General features: G+C 33.7%; 1 protein-coding gene across 1 annotated transcript; it reads left to right on the top strand.

Annotated features, from left to right (window-relative positions):
* The first annotated feature begins 366 nt into the window (after positions 1 to 366).
* On the top strand, positions 367 to 2,769 carry LOC120119107. Its single transcript, XM_039138993.1, has 2 exons — positions 367 to 1,628; positions 2,337 to 2,769. The coding sequence occupies exons 1-2, from the start codon at positions 1,163 to 1,165 to the stop codon at positions 2,384 to 2,386; spliced, it is 516 nt and encodes a 171-aa protein (XP_038994924.1). The 5' UTR covers positions 367 to 1,162; the 3' UTR covers positions 2,387 to 2,769.
* Positions 2,770 to 18,965: the final 16,196 nt, after the last annotated feature.

Genomic DNA, 18,965 nt, shown 5'->3' on the forward strand with positions numbered 1-18,965 from the left:
TCATATATTACAATTCCCTAAAAAATATTCCAACAAACCAACCTAAGAGTTAAATTTATTTAATATTTAAAATCAAGGGACTGATCTGTGTACACGTGGAAACTTAAAAGCTCTATGACTATGTTGCTATGCACGCAATGATTGGATATTACGATACACACGTAAGCAAATCTGGACGGTTCTCATCCCTCCACTTTTCGCTATATCAACGGTTAAAAGTATAGTTTTCGCCAACAATTCTACATTTTAATAAATAAAAATCCTTTAATCATTAGCTTACACCATTGCATATTGACCGTTGGATGCAATTTTACTTTTAAAAATTGGCTCTATAAATTCAAGAGGAAGACGAATAGTGGATTGTAACAGTTGAAAGAGAAACCTTGTGAGAGAAAGTAAAGGCAAAGGAAAAAATGGAGATGAGTGAGAGATCCTAAAATATAGGGTTTTCTATTTTTCCCTTTTAGATTTTCATTGATTAAGAAAATCTCTCTCATTCTCCGATATGTTGAAATTTACCCTTATTATCAGTGAATTCAGCGTGCTTTTCGAAAAGTTTCGATTTTTCTTATCCACTCCACTAATAGCTGTTTTTTTCCGGTGAAATTCTTTTCTCTGAGTGCTTGTTTCGTTTGGTGGTCATGGATTATTCCGATTTTACCCAGAGGGGCTTTTTTTGAAACAGAATCGAACCACCTATTCTAAAAGTTTTGATCTTTTAACAGTTTTTTTCTAACTAAAAGAAACTGTCTTTTCTTTTTTGTAGTGGAAGTTCTAAATTTTGGGCTTTGAGATTTTGATGACTCTCGTTGGACGAGTTTTGAGCTAAGAGAAAAGGATCATGAACGGTGGACTTTAAGAGGGGAAAACCAGTGGTGCTGGAAAAAGACCCGTTTCATTTGGGATAAATTTGTCTGGCTTTTTCTTTTTTCTTAAAAAAGAGAGAGAGACGAATCTGTAGAGAAGGCAGTTTGCTAGAGCTTAATTTACAAGCTTTTGACTTTAATCATGATTGAAAAAAACATTGGATTCAATTAATATCTTTCCAAATTTTGTTCTAATTTTGAACTTGATTGGTCGTTTCCTAATTTTCTAACTGCAAGAAAAACTAACCATTGAAACTTAAACAAAAGGGATTATGGAGTTTTAAGGTTGTTAAAAGATGGCAGTTTCCTTTCCTGGTTTTCCATGGTGGTTTAGGGGTGGTGGAAATAAGGAGAAACCGCCTGTTTCAAATGGGTCTTCTTTAAATTCTCTGAATTCTTCTTCTGATTGGGGATTGGGCTTGAGAGAGTCTGAAACTGTTAAATTCCCAGCAAAGATATCCCGGAGGAAGGCAAAGGCAAAGTGGCAAGGCAGTGAGGAGAGGAGGGTGGTTGATGAAGAATTTGATGTTATGCTGGTTCCATCAGAAGGTGTACATTTATCTGGATACGAATCAGAAGGTCCAGAGTGGTCCATTGGGTGGGAAGAACCACATGGTCCTGGTTTTCAAGGCCACGATGAAGATGATGGTGGGTTTGCTGTGCTGGTTCCATGTTATAAACCTGGTTGCAAGGAACTTGTTCAGAGCCCCAATAACCAGCTCTTGACTGCAATCGAGAACCTCCCTACAGGGTTCTCTTCTGGTGAGAGCTTATCCTATATAAATCTAATTAATTCCCTTCTTCCATTTCTGATGTTTAATCTGATTGAATTTGGATTGACTACTTAGAATCAGCTTAAAGTTTTAACTTTGGACAATGGACTTCGTTTTTAAGGCTAGTCGATTGTTTTTTTGTCATCTTTAGTTGCATGAGGACTCGGTCTTTGAAGCTACATGTTCTGTTTGATTAATTTTGAAGTCTTTTTATATCTGAATCTGTACTTGCCTACTTGGTGAACGGTGGAGAGCAACCTCTAGTGTGAAAAGTGACTATTTTAGCTCCCTTAAATATGGGAAAGTATAAACTGAAATGTTGGTATCCTTTATCTCCTTTTCATGTTGGATTTCATATTTATTTGCATGTTAGGGTGAGATTGGGTTGGGGGGTGGGGAGTGTCAGGATAGTATGAAGTATCTACCACTGAGATAATTGGTCGGTAATCGCTGATGAACTTGTCCGAATGTCTCAGTGGACTTTGCAGTATATCAATTTATTGTCTATACAAATAATTATCTATGGCATGGAGGTGAGGTTTCGAACTTATCATATTATCTTCTCAATATGATGGATTCCATGTTGCAGTTCTTGTTATTTGTGACTTGTGGATGTTTCTGGGCTTTTAAAAGATGTTAATACATGTACATTTTGTTGCCTATAACTTTGTCTTTGCATTTTGGCCTAAACATGCAGAGGGAAGCAACTCGGTGCAGCAGTGGTTTTCATCCTTCCCAAACTTCTGAACAAATGGAATGACTAGTCTCTAGGTGAAGTTGCTCTCACTGAAGTACTATTACCAATGAATAATGTGGATATATAAGAAGCGGCCGATTATGGTAGAGATGGGATCCGCAGTAGCTTGTAGTAGAATTCAGGTGTTAACAACCATGGAGGATGTAGCTGTTATGGAAGAGCAGCAGAGCAGGAACGTTTCCAGGATGTTACTCTGTCCTGATTGGTCATCCTCCCAGCTTAAAATGACCCGTGAAAATACGGTGGAGAACTTTTGTTACCTTTTATGTAAATAATGTTAATGTGAATATGCAATAGATGATCCTTGCTACCAGCTCACTGCTGCTGTGTATAATTTTGATCCAGAGTAATCTATTATCATAACAATTTTGTATATAATATGAAAAGAGGACTAAATTCTTTTATGTACCTCTTGGTTCGATATTTCTCAAATCTCATCACTTCAATTCACTGTTTCAACCTATTACTCAGATGAATGATGGAGCTCCCTTTAATCTTCATATTTACGGCGTTACGGTTCATTTGTGGACTGCTTTTTTTTTCATATAAAATTATTGCGTATACTTGGTGTGATGCAGGAAGATCCTGCAGTTTTTTTTTTTTTTTTTTTCCATAAAAGCTTAGGAGAAAGGGTTGTTGAGCTGGTAAATGCTGATATTTGCAGGCCTAACATTTGATGTCCAATGGCTTTCGTCTGCAATCAGAAGCATTGCCGGTTTAGGCTCCCATTGTCTAGTTTCATTTCTTCTCATCTTTTACCAAACCTCATCTGTATTGATAACGAATCTCTGATCTTTTAATATTTTTAAACAAACGTATCTATATTTTATATTTCAATAATGTGTAACAGTCATTTAAATAATAAAATAATAAAATTATGATAAATAATATTTGGATGTAAGTATTCATACTATATTTAGTATATATATGATGATTTATAAATAATTAACATTACGTGAATTTATATTTTGCAGATTGGGTTAGGATTTGGTATATGATTTTGGGTGTAAATTTGGGGTTAGGGATTTTTTTACCTAATTAAATTTTATTTTATTAAATAGAAATCTTATGTGGCATCTTATGTGACTGAGTTTTAATATTAAAATAAATTAAGTCAACGAGCTGTTAGTGATATAACAGTGGAGTGACAAAAAAAGTTTAATGTATAAAATTCAGTAAGCAAATTGAAAATTTTGAAAGTACGATGAGTAAAATAGGAATCACATGAAAGTTCAATTCTCAAATTTATAATTTACGCAAAATTCATTTAGGATGTGAATTTATAATTTACCCAAAATTCATTTAGGGTGTGTTTGATAGTTGAAAATCTTTTTTTTTTCTTATTTTTTTGTTTGATTGTTGTAATTGATTTTAAGGAAAATATTTTATGATGTTTGATAGCTGTAATTAATTTTTCCAATGTAATTCATTTTCCTAATTCCTTCGTATTTTATATAAAATGTTTTATCATTTGATTTTCCGTAAAAACATTTTCTTAACTTTTCACTTTATAGTATATGCACTCATAAAAACATTGTATTATTTATTTAATATTAATTTAATATGTTAATATCATTTTAATAAAAATATTTAAGTATTAAAATATTTAATATTATTATAATATAATTTTAATAATATTATATTTTTAATATTATATTAATATATACTCAAATATATTATAATAATATATGATATTATATTTTTAATTTAGTAATATATAATTAATATTATCTATTATTTTTATAAATATAATTTTATTAAATTATTAATAATGAGTAATATTAATTTATGCATTTCATATTAATATAATAATTTTGTATTATATTAATAAAATACTAATAATTAAAATTAAAGATGTTCAAACGGTTCATTTGATCACCTATCGAATTGAATATCATTAACCGAATTAACGAAACATTTTTCTTTAATTGTTAATCAAATTGGGTTTTTAAATATTAACTACGCCAAACTTTATTCATTTATGTAAAAAAAAATTTATAAAATTAATTATAGTGTATCAAACAATCAGTGAAAATAGTTTACACTATCATCAAAAAGCCGTAAAATAGTTTTCGAAAACTGTTTTCTAGAAAATGTATTTCATTGTACATAAAACAGTTTTCATGTAATTCATTTTACGTAAAACAATTTTCAAATAATCCATTTTACGTAAATTATTTTCCATAAAACCAATCGCAGTCTATCAAACAGATCGTTTAGTCTAATTTTAAAGATCCAAAGTGAACATTAAACTGTGATAGTCAACAACTTTTCATTTAATATAACTCAAAGCATTTGTAATATATATTTATATTGTTTTCTAGTGGTTAACCTAACTCAGTTTTCTTCTTCGGTATTCTCATTTGGTTAAAAATTCAACCATGATACTAAGCTACAAATGATAGTTCCTTACTTTGATCTTTAAACCCTATTAAAAGTATCTTCTCCAAAGGGAGATTAACAAAGCAGTTTAGCTTTTAACATCACGTTTCATTTCGGTAGATTCACGTATGCAGGCATTTGGTCGGTCCGAGCTTTTTTAATTTTTATTGGTAGCCAAATGGAATAAACAAAATATGGAAAATTTAAAGAATTTAAACCGAATTAAAAAGAAATAGTTGAGGTTTTAATCAAAACAAGAGTTTCCATTAACGGATTCCAACCGGAGCTTTGAATAGATTTAGGTCAGCATATACAGCTTATAATTGCAATAAAATTGACTGTTTTCCACCTACACTTACATTTAACGAAAATAGAAAACAGTGGGTTATACCGACGGCAAGCTACAGGCTCAAACTTTGGAACTGATTTTGTAAGGTACGATGCAGGCTTAGTTGAAACTAAATAACGAAATTAAGACGAACCCTACATGATCTCATAAAAAGAAGAATCATTTCTTTGTTGCACATAACATGAAAGAAGAAACAAGGTTTTGCATGCTTTAGGGGTATTACCAGTTAGCAGAAACCAAGGAAAGAAAGATTTCTTCTTTGCTGCATGTGTTTGGTAAGACAGAGGCTAAGAAAGTAAGGAATTTGGAAGGGGGGAAAATGCAGCAAAGGGCTGCTAGCAATGCATATTCATGGTGGTGGGCTAGCCATATAAGAACAAAGCAGTCAAAATGGTTGGAACATAATATGATATTTTGATTCTTTATGCGTGACAAGGAAGAGATGAAATTTCGGTATGATTTTCGATTTCTTTTTCTTTTTGATGATTTTGATGATGAGCTTTTATAATTCGTTGAATTTTGATTATTTGTGAAACTTTTTATGTGATCGATGAGAAAATACAATGAAATTTGCAGATATGGAGGAAAAGGTAACATATGTGCTTAAACTCAATGAAGAAGATGGAGATTCCTTTGCAATTAGAGCAGAAATGTACTTCAGAAAGAGGCCATAGTTGATCTGTTTCGTGAAATAAACATACAGAGCCTACCGTGCCTTGGCCGAACGATACGATCGCTTATCAACTGAGCTGCAAAATGCCAACAACAGAATTGCTTCCGTTTTTCCCGATCAAGTCCAGTTCGTGATGGATGATGATGATGAATATGGCTCCCCGAGTTTCCGCAACAAGTCACTGGAGAACTTAAAAGGCGATATCCCTGTGGTTCCGAAGCTCCCTGTCAAGGACTTGAAGGGTTTAATATTATCAGCTACCAAGAAAATGAAACATAAAAAATCACCAAAATATACTACTCCTGCTGTTGCTAATTCGGAATTGAGGTTGGCCTTGGATGAATCTTTGAGTGTTGCAGAAATGGAGGACAAGATTGATGAACTTGTGAACAAGGTGATCAACTTAGAAACTGCTCTCATCTGAGTCTGCTCTTATCCAGAGACTAAGCGTAAAGACTTATGATTTGGAAGTAGATAAATGCGCTCTCATTGATGTAAAAAATCATTTGATGAACAAGTTAAGGAAGATGGAAGAGAAGTTGCATTGGATTCAGGACTTGAACCGGAGTGTCGAAGACCGAAACAACGATCTCCAAGCTCATTTAACCCAAGCACATTGGAATATCGATTGCTTTCCGAGGGAAATGCATAATGTCAAGCTGGATGAGGTTGAATCATCATAGAACAAGGTCAACGATTGTGACAGGATGAAGAAGAAGATGAATGCAGGCAGAAAATTCGAGGTTTCAGAGAAATCTGAAGTGTCACCCTAAATTAGGGCCTATTTTTTTTTAATTTTTTCGAGGACTAAATTGAATTTTTAACTAAATTTGGGGGCCAAAGTGAAATTTTGATTAAATTTGGATCCAAATTCAAAAAGTATAAAAAACTAGAAGACCTAGAGTGTAATTACATCATCTTTCATAAGTGTGGTTTAAAACCCAAATATTCAAAAAGTTTGAACCTTCTTTTTATCTCTCTCTTCAAAACTTCCCCTTTTAGCCAAAAATTTTTAATCGACGTTTAGTCGCCTATCGTTGTTTCGTTTTTCACTCCTCCCGCACCATGGTGTTCCTTACATATTCCTGAGTTCAACGGTAGCCACCTCATTGTCGTTGCTGCCGACGTGTAAGGGGTGAGGAAGATCAAGTTTCCGACGTTACGAAATCGAGCTCTCCGCTGTTCACCGTTGTGAACCGAACTTGATAAATGTCTCAAAACCCCTTAAAAAGTATATAGGATTTTTTTATGTAATTTTTTGACCCCCAAAGTCTCCGCACGCGCCATCGTTATGCATGGAGAAGTTTCATCGCCTTGTGGGTTTCTAGAAATGATTCGACCCGCCTACCCAACCCGATCCGACCCGACCTGTTCCAACCCGAACCGGTCATCTGTTTACCGTTGTCCGACCTTTGATCGTTGATCATTGACCGTTGACCGTTGATCGATCGTTGACCGACTATTGACCGTTGACCGTCATTGACTTTTTTCGAAAACCTCGATCTTAACTTTATTCGACATCTCGAGTCTAATTCCACAAACCGTTTTACCAAATTCTAACCCGAAAGCCCCCAAATCGAGCCCGTTAATCCAAAAATGCTTAGTATTTTTAGTATTTTTGCTTATTTATTTGTGATTTGAGTATGAAATTGATTCGAGAATATATTTTTATGAAGATACTCGTGTTTCACCCGACCGAGAGTTGGTTAGATCCGATGCTTCTCGTCCATCAGATCCGCATGATACCCGTTCCTCGAGAATCACTCGTAGGTATCTGTAAATTGTTTAAATATGGGTTATTGTTATTTATATATTAGGATTTCGATATAGATTTTCCAATTCGTAAGATCTAGCGCTGTTGCTGATCGTGATCGGCAGACTCAGTAGTAGGCTTCCTTATCGGCAGACTCAGTAGTAGGCTTCCTTATCAGACTACTCAGACTGGTACATGTGTGTTTCCTGATGGTGTTGCATTTCTGTTTTAAATTATTCATCCGAACTGTTTTAGATTTCTGATAATACTGAATATTTTTACAACACGATACCTGATTTTCTGAATATCAATTATATGATATCTGATTTACTGTATATTTCTAATATGATCTCTGGTTACTGTTGTAACACCCCCAACCCGTATCCAACCCGGTCCCCGGATACAAGTCTGAGGTGTCACATTGACTTTTAAATAATTTATTTTTACAAAATAGCTGAAAATTCAAATTCATATTCAAATAAACAGAATAATTTACATTAATTACAATCATATGGTTTTACAAAACCAATCAGAGAATAATTAACTCGAATATTTTATTACATGCCAACTACATTATTTATAGCAAAATACATACGATTCAATTTCTTTTCTGATCTGATCTTTGCTCCCTTTTCTCTTCTCGGAACCTACGTGTGAAAATACTTACACGCTAACTCACAGACTTAGTGAGGCATATAAAACGTATAATAGAAACTTTAAATACTTAACAATGTATGAACATTTCATACAATGATATCACACAAAACCATAGAGCATTTCATATAACAAAATGCATACATGTACGTATAATCTTTATTACAAATATTGTACATTTCATCATTTATTACATTAATCATATAATCTTGTACTTAACATTTGTGAGCATCATATCATACATTTCACAAAACAAAACACACAACATCACATACAAATATTTATGTTATCTTTATTTAATAGCCCATGATACATTTCTGAGAACTAAAGATATTTGAGTGCATTGAGGTTGTCTACAAATATTGTCACCACAACTCGTATAAAATGTCCCGAAAGACCGCGTAGAAATGTCCCGAATGACATCGTAGAATTGTCCTGAAGGACAACATATAAGTCCCGAATGACTGTGTAGAACCCTCGACTCTTGGCATGCCAATTATACCCCTAGTTCTCATAATACATACTATGGGCTTTATCATTTATATAATTTATTATATCTTATTTCACATAACCAATTAATCACATAGGTCATATCACATGGCTTATATCTTGTTCTTATATCTTCTCTTATACATATAAACAAATAGATCCTCATCACATAGCTTATATCACTTTATCATGTTATCACATAATTCAATTATATCATTTCACATAGATTATCACACCAACATGCATTCACATAGCTCATGTAACACACATAGTATAACATGTAACACATACAATAACATATAACACATACACTCATATTCATGTACTCATGCACACATAAGAATCATATCAAGCGCATACTTGTATTCATGGATTCATGTACTCTAATATGGAAAATAGACTCATAGCAAGTCTTATTTTCATAGAATATCATATACCTAATATTATGCACTCACCTTAGCCTCACTAGTCCAAGAAATACACTTATCTCTTTCTTGATCGATCTTATCTCGTTGACTTATCTGGTACTTGTTTTCATTCGATATCTACACGATACATATAATCGATATGAATGTCTTAAGTTGAATCACTATAAATCAATCGTATATAACATAAGCTATACAAAGTATTTAATTCAAAATTTCTATATAAGTAATATCGGTACCCGATGTACAATACCAATACTTCTACCCTATGGTATTGATACTATACTTCAGTATCGATACCCAATTTCGATTCTGGAATTCATCTTCAAAATGGTACCGATACTTATTCAATGGTATCGATACCCTTAATATCGATACTACTCCTTCAGTATCAATACTCCTTGAATAATTAATCAACTTTTGGCTTATGGTATCAATATTGTTCATCCAATATCGATACCCATACCCAAATATCATCCATTTTCTCTTTGAAGTATCGATACTGAATGAATAATATTGATACCCCTTGCCCAAAATTTTATTATTTTAACCTGAAAATTAACTAAATAGATCATAGCATATGTAATTCAAAATTTTGTCTACATCCCAACATATTTAATACAACAAAATACATACTTTGCGAATTACTTCTGATTTGATCTGTCGGTAGAAGTATGCTGGCTTTGCAACTCCTAATTCTGATCCTCCTGCTTTTTTATACCTACGTATGAAACACTCACACGCTAAGTCACAGACTTAGTGAGGCATAATATAAAAATGTAATAATGAATTCATGAACCATGCAATTCTATAATTCCAACATGAAATTACAATTTGCATATATTTACTCAATCATAACATACATAATCATGGAATGCACAAATAATACATATCATCTTATGATCAGGTGTTTAATTTGGTTTATCTTTTGTATGCCCATGTACATTACTGAGAACCTGAGGTACGTGAGTACATTGTGGTTGTGTACATATGTTGTCACAACAACTCGTATAAATTCCCATTAAAGGCATATAGAATTTATCCCGAATGACCACATATATACATATATTTCCCGAATGATCACATATATGTCCCGAAGGACGACTCCTTAAGGATCACATATATATTCCAAAGGACCAAATATATGTACCAAAGAACCACATATATGTTCCAAAGGATTACATATATATCCTGAAGAATCACATAGAACCCTCAACTCTTGGTATGCAAATTATACTTACAGCTCTCTGTTGAGTTAATCGAATGACGAAATTGGCCAAGAGGGGGGTGAATTGGCAATAAAAATTTTGTGGAAGCTTTTGCAGAAAATTGAAAGCAATTGCACAGCGATTTACAGTGGTTCGACTTTCTCAAACAAAGTCTACGTCCACTACCTTAGCTATCCACACTAAGGATTTTCCAACAAATTCACTAATTTGTTCTTTCTTTTGAGGCCAAAGAGATAACCTTACAATTCCCTCAAGAGTATACCCCAACTCTTGAGAACACTCTTTTCTCAAAGAGAAGATTACAAATTTGCAAACTTACAAGAAAACCTCACAAGGTAAGATGTTTGCACAATTCTAGAACAAAGAAAAGAACACTCAAAGATGAATACAATTGAGCACAAAAAGTGTTCTTGAAAGCAAAATGAATATTGAATGAAAATGGGCTTGAAATGCTCAAACTTGAGGTTTGATGCTTTCTCTTTGATTCTCTCTTGATTCTAGTTGCTTGATGTTTCTTGTTATTGATCAATGGCTTCTAAGCTTGCTTAAATACACCTTGAATCACTTCTGAACGTTGGGGATAATTAGAGAAGATATTATAGCCGTTTTAGTGTGAAAACATTTAATAAAACAGCTTGGACAGTGGGGGGAATCGGTTCCCTATCATAGGGAATCGGTTCCCTAAGTGTAAAATTCAAATATTTCGACCGTTGAACAGGGGGGAATCGGTACCCCCTTGGGGGGAATCGGTTCCCTCCGAGCATTCTGGAAATCTCGGAGCCAAACCATTCAGGGGGGAATCGGTTCCTCCTATGGGGGGGAATCGGTTCCCTCTGAGTATTCTGGAATTTTTGGCTTTGAATTGGTTCGAAATACTTTGTAAAATATTTTGAAATTGTTTTATGATTAAAACTTAATTTTACACTTAAGTATGGATCAAAAAAATGATTTTTGAAATATTTGGAGTAATGTTTTGATATTCGAATAGTTATATCGAATATACTTAGAAAATCATTTGGAAAATCTTAAAATCCATTTAACTTAATTTGTTATATCGAAATATTAAAATGTTTCAACAATCTCCCCCTTTTTGATATAACAAAACATTTTAGTAATTTTAAGATTTTTGAAATCAAGTTTTGAAATTAGAAAATTAAAATTAGAAATTACTCCCCCTTACTTTAACACTTACTCTTCTCCCCCTTTTTGTTAAATCAAAAAGACATTGTAAAACAAGGTTTTGTAAATCATGTAGCCAATTGATTTATTAATTATAAGCTTAAGCTGCTAAGATCATAATCAAAAGAGAGGTTAGCCATTAGTTTCATAATTCAATATTCATAAATAATGTGATATGGCAAAATTGGTCATATTGCTAATGATAATGTAAATGATGCAAAAATGAATAAAACACACCAAACATATAAGTTCACACCATTCATATATCCAAAATCCAACAATCCACAAAATCAAACATATCAAAATGTTGAAACAATATTCATTTTGTTCAAAGTTTTAAAGCTAAACATAAAATCAAGCATCCGGATCGGTAGGAGGAAAACGGGCTCGCATGGCGGCCATCTCGTGTGTGAGTTCATTTATACGAGCGTTGGTTGATTCATTGTTTGCACGCATCTCCCGAAGAATCTCTAATTGTTGAGCTCCCATTGTGGATAAATGAGACTCTATAGAGGAAAAACGCGAGTCCATGGTAGCGTATCGGTAATCGAATGTCTCCATAAAGGATTGAAAATATGGAGGCATTTGATGCGTTTGTTGTGCTTGCTCCTCGGGCTGCTCTTCGGGCTGATCAGGTTCTTCTTCAACTTCATCAATATCCCTCATTAATTGTTCAAACTCGGGATCTTCGTCAGCTTCGGGTGGAGCTTGTGAAGAACTAGCTCCCGGAGTAGAAGAACGAACCCATTCACCGGTTTCTTTGTCCTTTACCCATCCCGCTCTCGTTAAGGAAAGAAGATTTATTTGTTTCTTAAGAGGAAAAACGGCATCTAGACTTACTCTAAGCCCAGCTTTGGAAAACAGATTACTCAAAAAGCAACCGTAAACTAGAGATGAACAGTGTTTCTTGTTAGGAACAAGATTTACGGTTTCAACAATTTCAGCAAAAATAATCTGAGGTAGGTTAATTTTAATACGGTTTTCGAAACAATGTAACCACCAAAGATCCAAAGCTCTAAGAGTAGAATAACGACCTCCGGATGGTCGAAACCACCAAGAAATCATTAGATGAAGAAAACGCTCATGTAGGTCTAAGACACTCGCACTATCTCTTCTTTTGTAACGAGAACCTAAAATTTGTTTTTCATTCGAGATACCATCATTATCTAATCCAAATGTATTGGCTATATATGCCGGGTCAATATATAAGAATTGTCCTAGGAGGTAGGAACGAATTCCTATAGTTTCTGTTTCAGCTTGGTTTTTAACACATACAGCATTAGAGTAGAATATACGAACAAGTTGATGGTAAACGATAGGTTCAAGATCAAATAGTTTATCAAATTTCCATTCTTGTAAAATGGGAAGATATTTAAAATCGATAGCTAACATAGCTTGACGAGAAGGAATACGTTCTTCCCGGATTTTGTAAGAATCGAAATATTGATAATACCAATATCGGTGATTTCTAGACCCAGGATGATTGAAACACGAATTTTGGATAGTCAAGTTAGGATCAGTGGGATTGGGATTAGAAATTGGAATAGAAGGAGGATTTTGAGGTGGATTTGGTTGATGACTAGAACGACTAGATGAAGACCTAGGACGTTTAGGATTTGACATGGTGAAGGAAATCGGAATAGATATAATAACCTGCAATTTTAAAACAAGTGTATGCAATTTAATTAATCCCAAAACTCAAATGAGTCCTCAATATTTCAAGATTCTCTAAAACAATCCTAATGGGCAAAGTTTTTGAAAAACTTTTGAAAAATATGGTTTTGAGAAACAATATATGTATAGTTTTTCATAATAACAATATAATTTGATCAAAACACAATAATTTGAAAAATAACATTTTTTTTTATTTCGAAAATTTTAAAAAAAAATTTGAAAAATTCTTGTGTTTTTGATGAAATTAGTTGTAACATCTAGTTTCTAATCACTAAATAATCAATGCCCGATCACTATTTCAACCTAGAACTAATTGAAACTAATCATATGTTCAAAAATAATGAAATAAAGAGTTTAGAAAAATTTACCTTGAAATATGAAGATTGAGTGGATTTAGATGTTGTTTGCACGATTTTAATGATTCCAACAGGTTTGGAAGATGATTTATGAAGCAAATTCCGATTAATATCGTTGATTTGAGGCAAAAATGGAGATTTGAGGGGTTTAGAGGGTGAGAACGGCGGAGAGAGAGAGGAAGAGGGTTTTTGGAGAGTTTGGGGTTATTCTGCCCGATTTTAGCAGAACCCCAGGGGGGTATCGATTCCCCTGTGGGGGGAATCGGTTCCCCTTCAAAGGGGGAATCGGTTCCCTCAAGGGGGGAATCGATTCCCTCTGCACCAAAATGCTAAAATCCGAATTTTTAAGCACAAAATGCTAAATTAATCTTTTCTAGTGGTATTGGCAACTCATATATCAAACATTAATTATGTTCAAATAATTAAATTAATCTTTAATTGATTTTTGAACATAAAATTAATTTTCATTAAGAATCACAAACTCCCCCTAACTAATAGCAAGAATGCAATCAAAAAATATAAGCATTTTTCAAGATTTATTAAAAGTGCTAAAATTATTTTAAACACTAAGTGAAGATAGATTGGTCAAACCTAATTCTCTCCTAAGTGTCCAAAATCTTTCCTTGTCTAAGGGTTTTGTAAAGATATCCGCTAATTGGTGCAAAGTATCAACAAATTCTAGAACTACATCTTCCTTAGTGACATGGTCTCTAATGAAGTGATGTCTTATTTCAATGTGCTTAGTTCTAGAGTGTTGGATGGGATTTTTAGTGAGACAAATAGCACTAGTATTGTCACACTTGATAGGAATAGTACCTACTTCAATTCCATAATCAAAAAGTTGTTGTTTCATCCATAAAACTTGTGCACAACAACTACCAGCTGAAATGTATTCAGCTTCAGTGGTAGATAATGCAACACAATTTTGTTTCTTTGAAAACCAAGAAATCAGCATATTTCCAAGGAATTGGCAAGTACCGGAGGTGCTTTTCCTATCTAATTTGCATCCTCCATAATCCGCATCAGAAAAAGCATGCAAGCTAAAACTAGAGTCTCTAGGATACCAAAGTCCTAAACTAGGAGTGTCCTTAAGGTATCTAAAGATTCTCTTAACAGCTAGTAAATGTGATTCCTTAGGACATGATTGAAATCTAGCACATAAGCAAACACTAAACATAATGTCCGGTCTACTTGCAGTTAGATAAAGCAAAGAGCCAATCATTGACCTATATAATTTAACATCTACACATTTACCTCCTTCATCTAAGTCAAGTTTTGTTGAAGAGCTCATTGGAGTGTTATGAGGTTTCCCATTTTCCAGTCCAAACTTCTTGAGCATATCTTTGACGTACTTAGCTTGATTAATGAAGATGCCATCTTTTCTTTGCTTGATTTGGAGTCCCAAGAAAAATGAGAGCTCCCCCATCATGCTCATCTCAAATTCACTTTGCATTAGCTTAGAAAATTCTTGACAAAGAACATCATTAGTAGAACCAAATATTATATCATCAACATAAATTTGAACTACTAATAAATCTTTACCTTTTCTCTTTAAAAACAATGTAGTGTCAACCTTTCCTTTTAAAAAAACCTTTTTCAATTAAAAAATTTGACAATCTTTCATACCAAGCTCTAGGAGCTTGTTTTAAACCATAAAGAGCTTTTGTCAATTTTAAAACATGATCCGGAAAATTTGAATCTTCAAAACCTGGAGGTTGTTCCACGTACACTTCTTCTTTTATAAAACCATTTAAAAATGCACTTTTAACATCCATTTGATATAATTTAAATTCATTGAAACATGCAAATGCTAATAACATTCTAATTGCTTCCATCCTAGCTACGGGAGCGTATGTTTCATCATAGTCTATGCCTTCTTCTTGAGTATAGCCTTGAGCAACAAGTCTAGCCTTGTTCCTCACTATATTACCACTTTCATCAAGTTTATTTCTAAAAACCCATCTAGTACCTACAGTAGATTTATCACTAGGCCTTTCAACTAATGTCCATACTTTACTTCTCTCAAATTGATTTAATTCTTCTTGCATAGCCATAATCCAATGTTCATCTTTTAATGCTTCTTTGATGTTCTTAGGCTCTATGCATGAAATAAATGCAACATAATTACAGATATTTCTAAGAGAAGATCGAGTAGTTACCCCTTTTGATAGATCACCTATAATTTCACCATCCTTGACATAGTTGTACTCTCTTGGAAAAGATACTTCCCTTTCTTCAATGGTTGGATTCTCGAGGGGATCATGAGTTTCCTCATCTTTTGTTTCTTCCTTTGATGATGATTCTCCAACGTAATGTCTAACGTCATTTGCTTGTACAATACCTACATCATCATTAACAGAAGAATCCTTCCTCGGAAGGGGATTATCATCGAAAACAACATGTATAGACTCTTCTACAACTAAAGTTCTTTTATTAAATACACGATAAGCTTTAGAATTTAAGGAATAACCCAGAAAAATTCCTTCATCACTTTTAGCATCAAATTTACCAAGATTTTCTTTACCGTTGTTTAAAACAAAACATTTACATCCAAAAGGATGAAAATAGCTAATGTTAGGCTTTTTATTTTTGAGAATTTCATATGGAGTTTTCTTTAAAATTGGCCTAATCATTACTCGATTTACAACATAACAAGCGGTATTTGTGGCTTCCGCCCAAAAATATTTTGGCAAATTATTTTCACAAAGCATGGTTCTAGCCATTTCTTCTAAAGTTCGATTTTTCCTCTCAACAACTCCATTTTGTTGAGGGGTTCTAGGTGCTGAAAAATTGTGGCTAATACCGTTAGAATTACAAAACTCAATAAATCCAAGATTTTCAAATTCAGTTCCATGATCACTTCTAACACTAGTGATAGAGTAACCTTTTTCATTTTGGATTATTTTTGAAAATGTGATGAAATTTTCTAATGCTTCATCTTTAGTACTTAAGAATAGAACCCAAGTGTATCTAGAATAGTCATCTACCAAGACAAATGCATATTGTTTTCCTCCCAAGCTAGTAGTTCTAGTTGGCCCAAAAAGATCTAAATGGATCAATTGTAATACTCTACTAGTTGATACATCATTAATAGATTTAAAAGAAACTCGTTTTTGTTTTCCTTTAGCACAAGCATCACAGATTTTATCATTATCAAATTTAAGCTTAGGCAACCCTCGAACTAAATCACCTTGAATTAGCCGTTGCAAAACACTCATACTAGCATGACCTAGTCTCCTATGCCATAACCAACTATCATGCTCATCCTTAGCAACTAGGCATAAATTAGTCATATCAATAGAATCTAAATGCACCATGTAAATGTTTCCTATTCTATGACCAACAAGCATAATCCGATTAGATGCAATGTCAATGACTTTACAACCATTAATTTCAAATAAGACATTGAATCCTTTATCGCATAATTGACTAATACTCAATAGATTATGCTTTAATCCATTCACATATAAAACATTTTTAATTTGTATGGAAGAGGTATTACCTATTGTACCAATACCTTTAATGTGACCTTTTGAATTGTCTCCAAAAGTCACTTCTCCTCCATTTTTGGCGTTAAGCTCAATGAACCGGCTTTTGTCTCCGGTCATATGTCTTGAGCATCCACTATCAAGGTACCATGAGTTTGAATTTGTTTCCCGTGCCTTGTAGCAATGCTCCTTTCCCTACAAACATAGATTAATTTTTGATTTTTGGTACCCAAATTCTTTTGGGTCCATATTCATTAGTTTCCAAAATCCTAGTTCCCTTAGGTATCCATTTTTGTAGGATATCTTTATCTTTAGTAGTAATGAGTCCTTTAGGAACCCATATACTTCTAAATATTTTACCATTTAAGGTTCGTTGAGGATTTCTATGATTGTAGTTTCTAAAATCTTTTCTAACAAAGTTGGATTTTGAATTTTCTCCTTTTTCAAAACGTTTTGTTCCAACTTTTTCAAAAGAGATTTTAAGATCATCAATTTTCTTTTGATGATCATCATTGACCTTTGAAAGTAAATTTTGCAAATCTAAATTTTTCTTTTCAAACTCTTCTAGTTTGATTTGCAAATCTTTAATTTTACTTTCAAGATCATTGTTGGTTTTGGATATGAGTTTATTTTCATTTTTCAATTTTGAAACATCATTTTTATATTTTAAAAATAATTTCTCATAATCCGAAGCCAACCCATTATATTCCTCTAATAGCTCATCATAAGATAAATCATCAAAATCAGATGAGTTAGAGGTTACCTTAGAATCTTCCCCGAATGCCATCAAGCACAAGTTTGCTACTTCTTGTTCCTCTTCATCGGAACCTTCTTCATCGCTCCATGTAGCCACATGAGCCTTGTGCTTATTCTTTGATTGACCCTTTTTCTTCAATTGTGGGCAATCATATTTGACATGCCCCGGCTTTTTACATTCATAGCAAATGATTGGGTCCTTCTCTTTTGGTTCATTTTTGAGGCCTTCGTTTCATTTGAATTTTCTTCCTTGGTAAGGTCTCATCATTTTTCTGAACCGTTTGGCAAACAATGCCATTTCTTCGTCATCATCATCATTAGAATCACTCTCATCTTTTGTGGATTTGAGAGCAACTCCAATGTTTTTCTTCTTCTCCTTCTCCTTTGGTGTCTCTTCAACTTTATCAAGGTCCACCTCATCTTCAAGCATCATCTCATGAGTGAGGAGTGAACCGATAAGTTCTTCAAGAGTTAAGGACGATAGGTCCTTAGACTCGATGATTGCCGTCTTCTTTGATTGCCATGATTTTGGGAGGGAGTAGACTAACTTCCTCACAAGCTTTTCATTTGAGATGATCTCTCCATATGATTTGAGACCATTGACAATCGTTGAAAATCTATCCGTCATAGCTTTGATGCCTTCATTTGGTTTCATCCTGAAATTTTCATAGCTATGCGTTAGAATACTAATTTTTGATTTCTTTACCTCATCTGTACCTTCATGTGTGACTTGAAGTTTGTCCCATATTTCTTTGGCGGTTGTACACGATGAAACTCTTCCGTATTCATCTGGTCCAAGAGCACAAAAAATAATATGGATGGCTTTGGAGTTGAGCTGGAACATTCTTGTCTCTCCTTCACTCCACAACCTTGGATGAGTGAGAGGTTTGATGTATCCTTCTTCTACAGCATTCCATGCTCCCATGTCACTTGCTTGAATGAAGTACATCATTCTATTCTTCCAATAGGCATAGTTAGCTCCATTGAAGAAAGGAGGCTTGTTGACGGGCATCGAATCAAGACCGGAGTCGAAGTTTGAAGTGGAGGCCATTGATGACTTTGTAATCGATGTAACTCTTCCCGGATCGACTCAAGAGGCGATTAAACCTTCAAATGAGTTAGGCTCTGATGCCAATTGTTGAGTTAATCGAATGACGAAATT

The sequence above is a fragment of the Hibiscus syriacus genome, unplaced genomic scaffold (genome assembly GCF_006381635.1).
Source record: "Hibiscus syriacus cultivar Baekdansim isolate YM2019G1 unplaced genomic scaffold, ASM638163v2 tig00110331_pilon, whole genome shotgun sequence".
Taxonomy (NCBI): domain Eukaryota; kingdom Viridiplantae; phylum Streptophyta; class Magnoliopsida; order Malvales; family Malvaceae; genus Hibiscus; species Hibiscus syriacus.

Bases quoted from the DNA above. Each gene is read 5' to 3' on its own strand.
- LOC120119107 (XM_039138993.1), top strand. From the start codon at position 1,163: ATGGCAGTTTCCTTTCCTGGTTTTCCATGGTGGTTTAGGGGTGGTGGA. The intron at 1,629-2,336 runs GTGAGAGCTTAT...CTAAACATGCAG, and splicing joins CCCTACAGGGTTCTCTTCTG to AGGGAAGCAACTCGGTGCAG.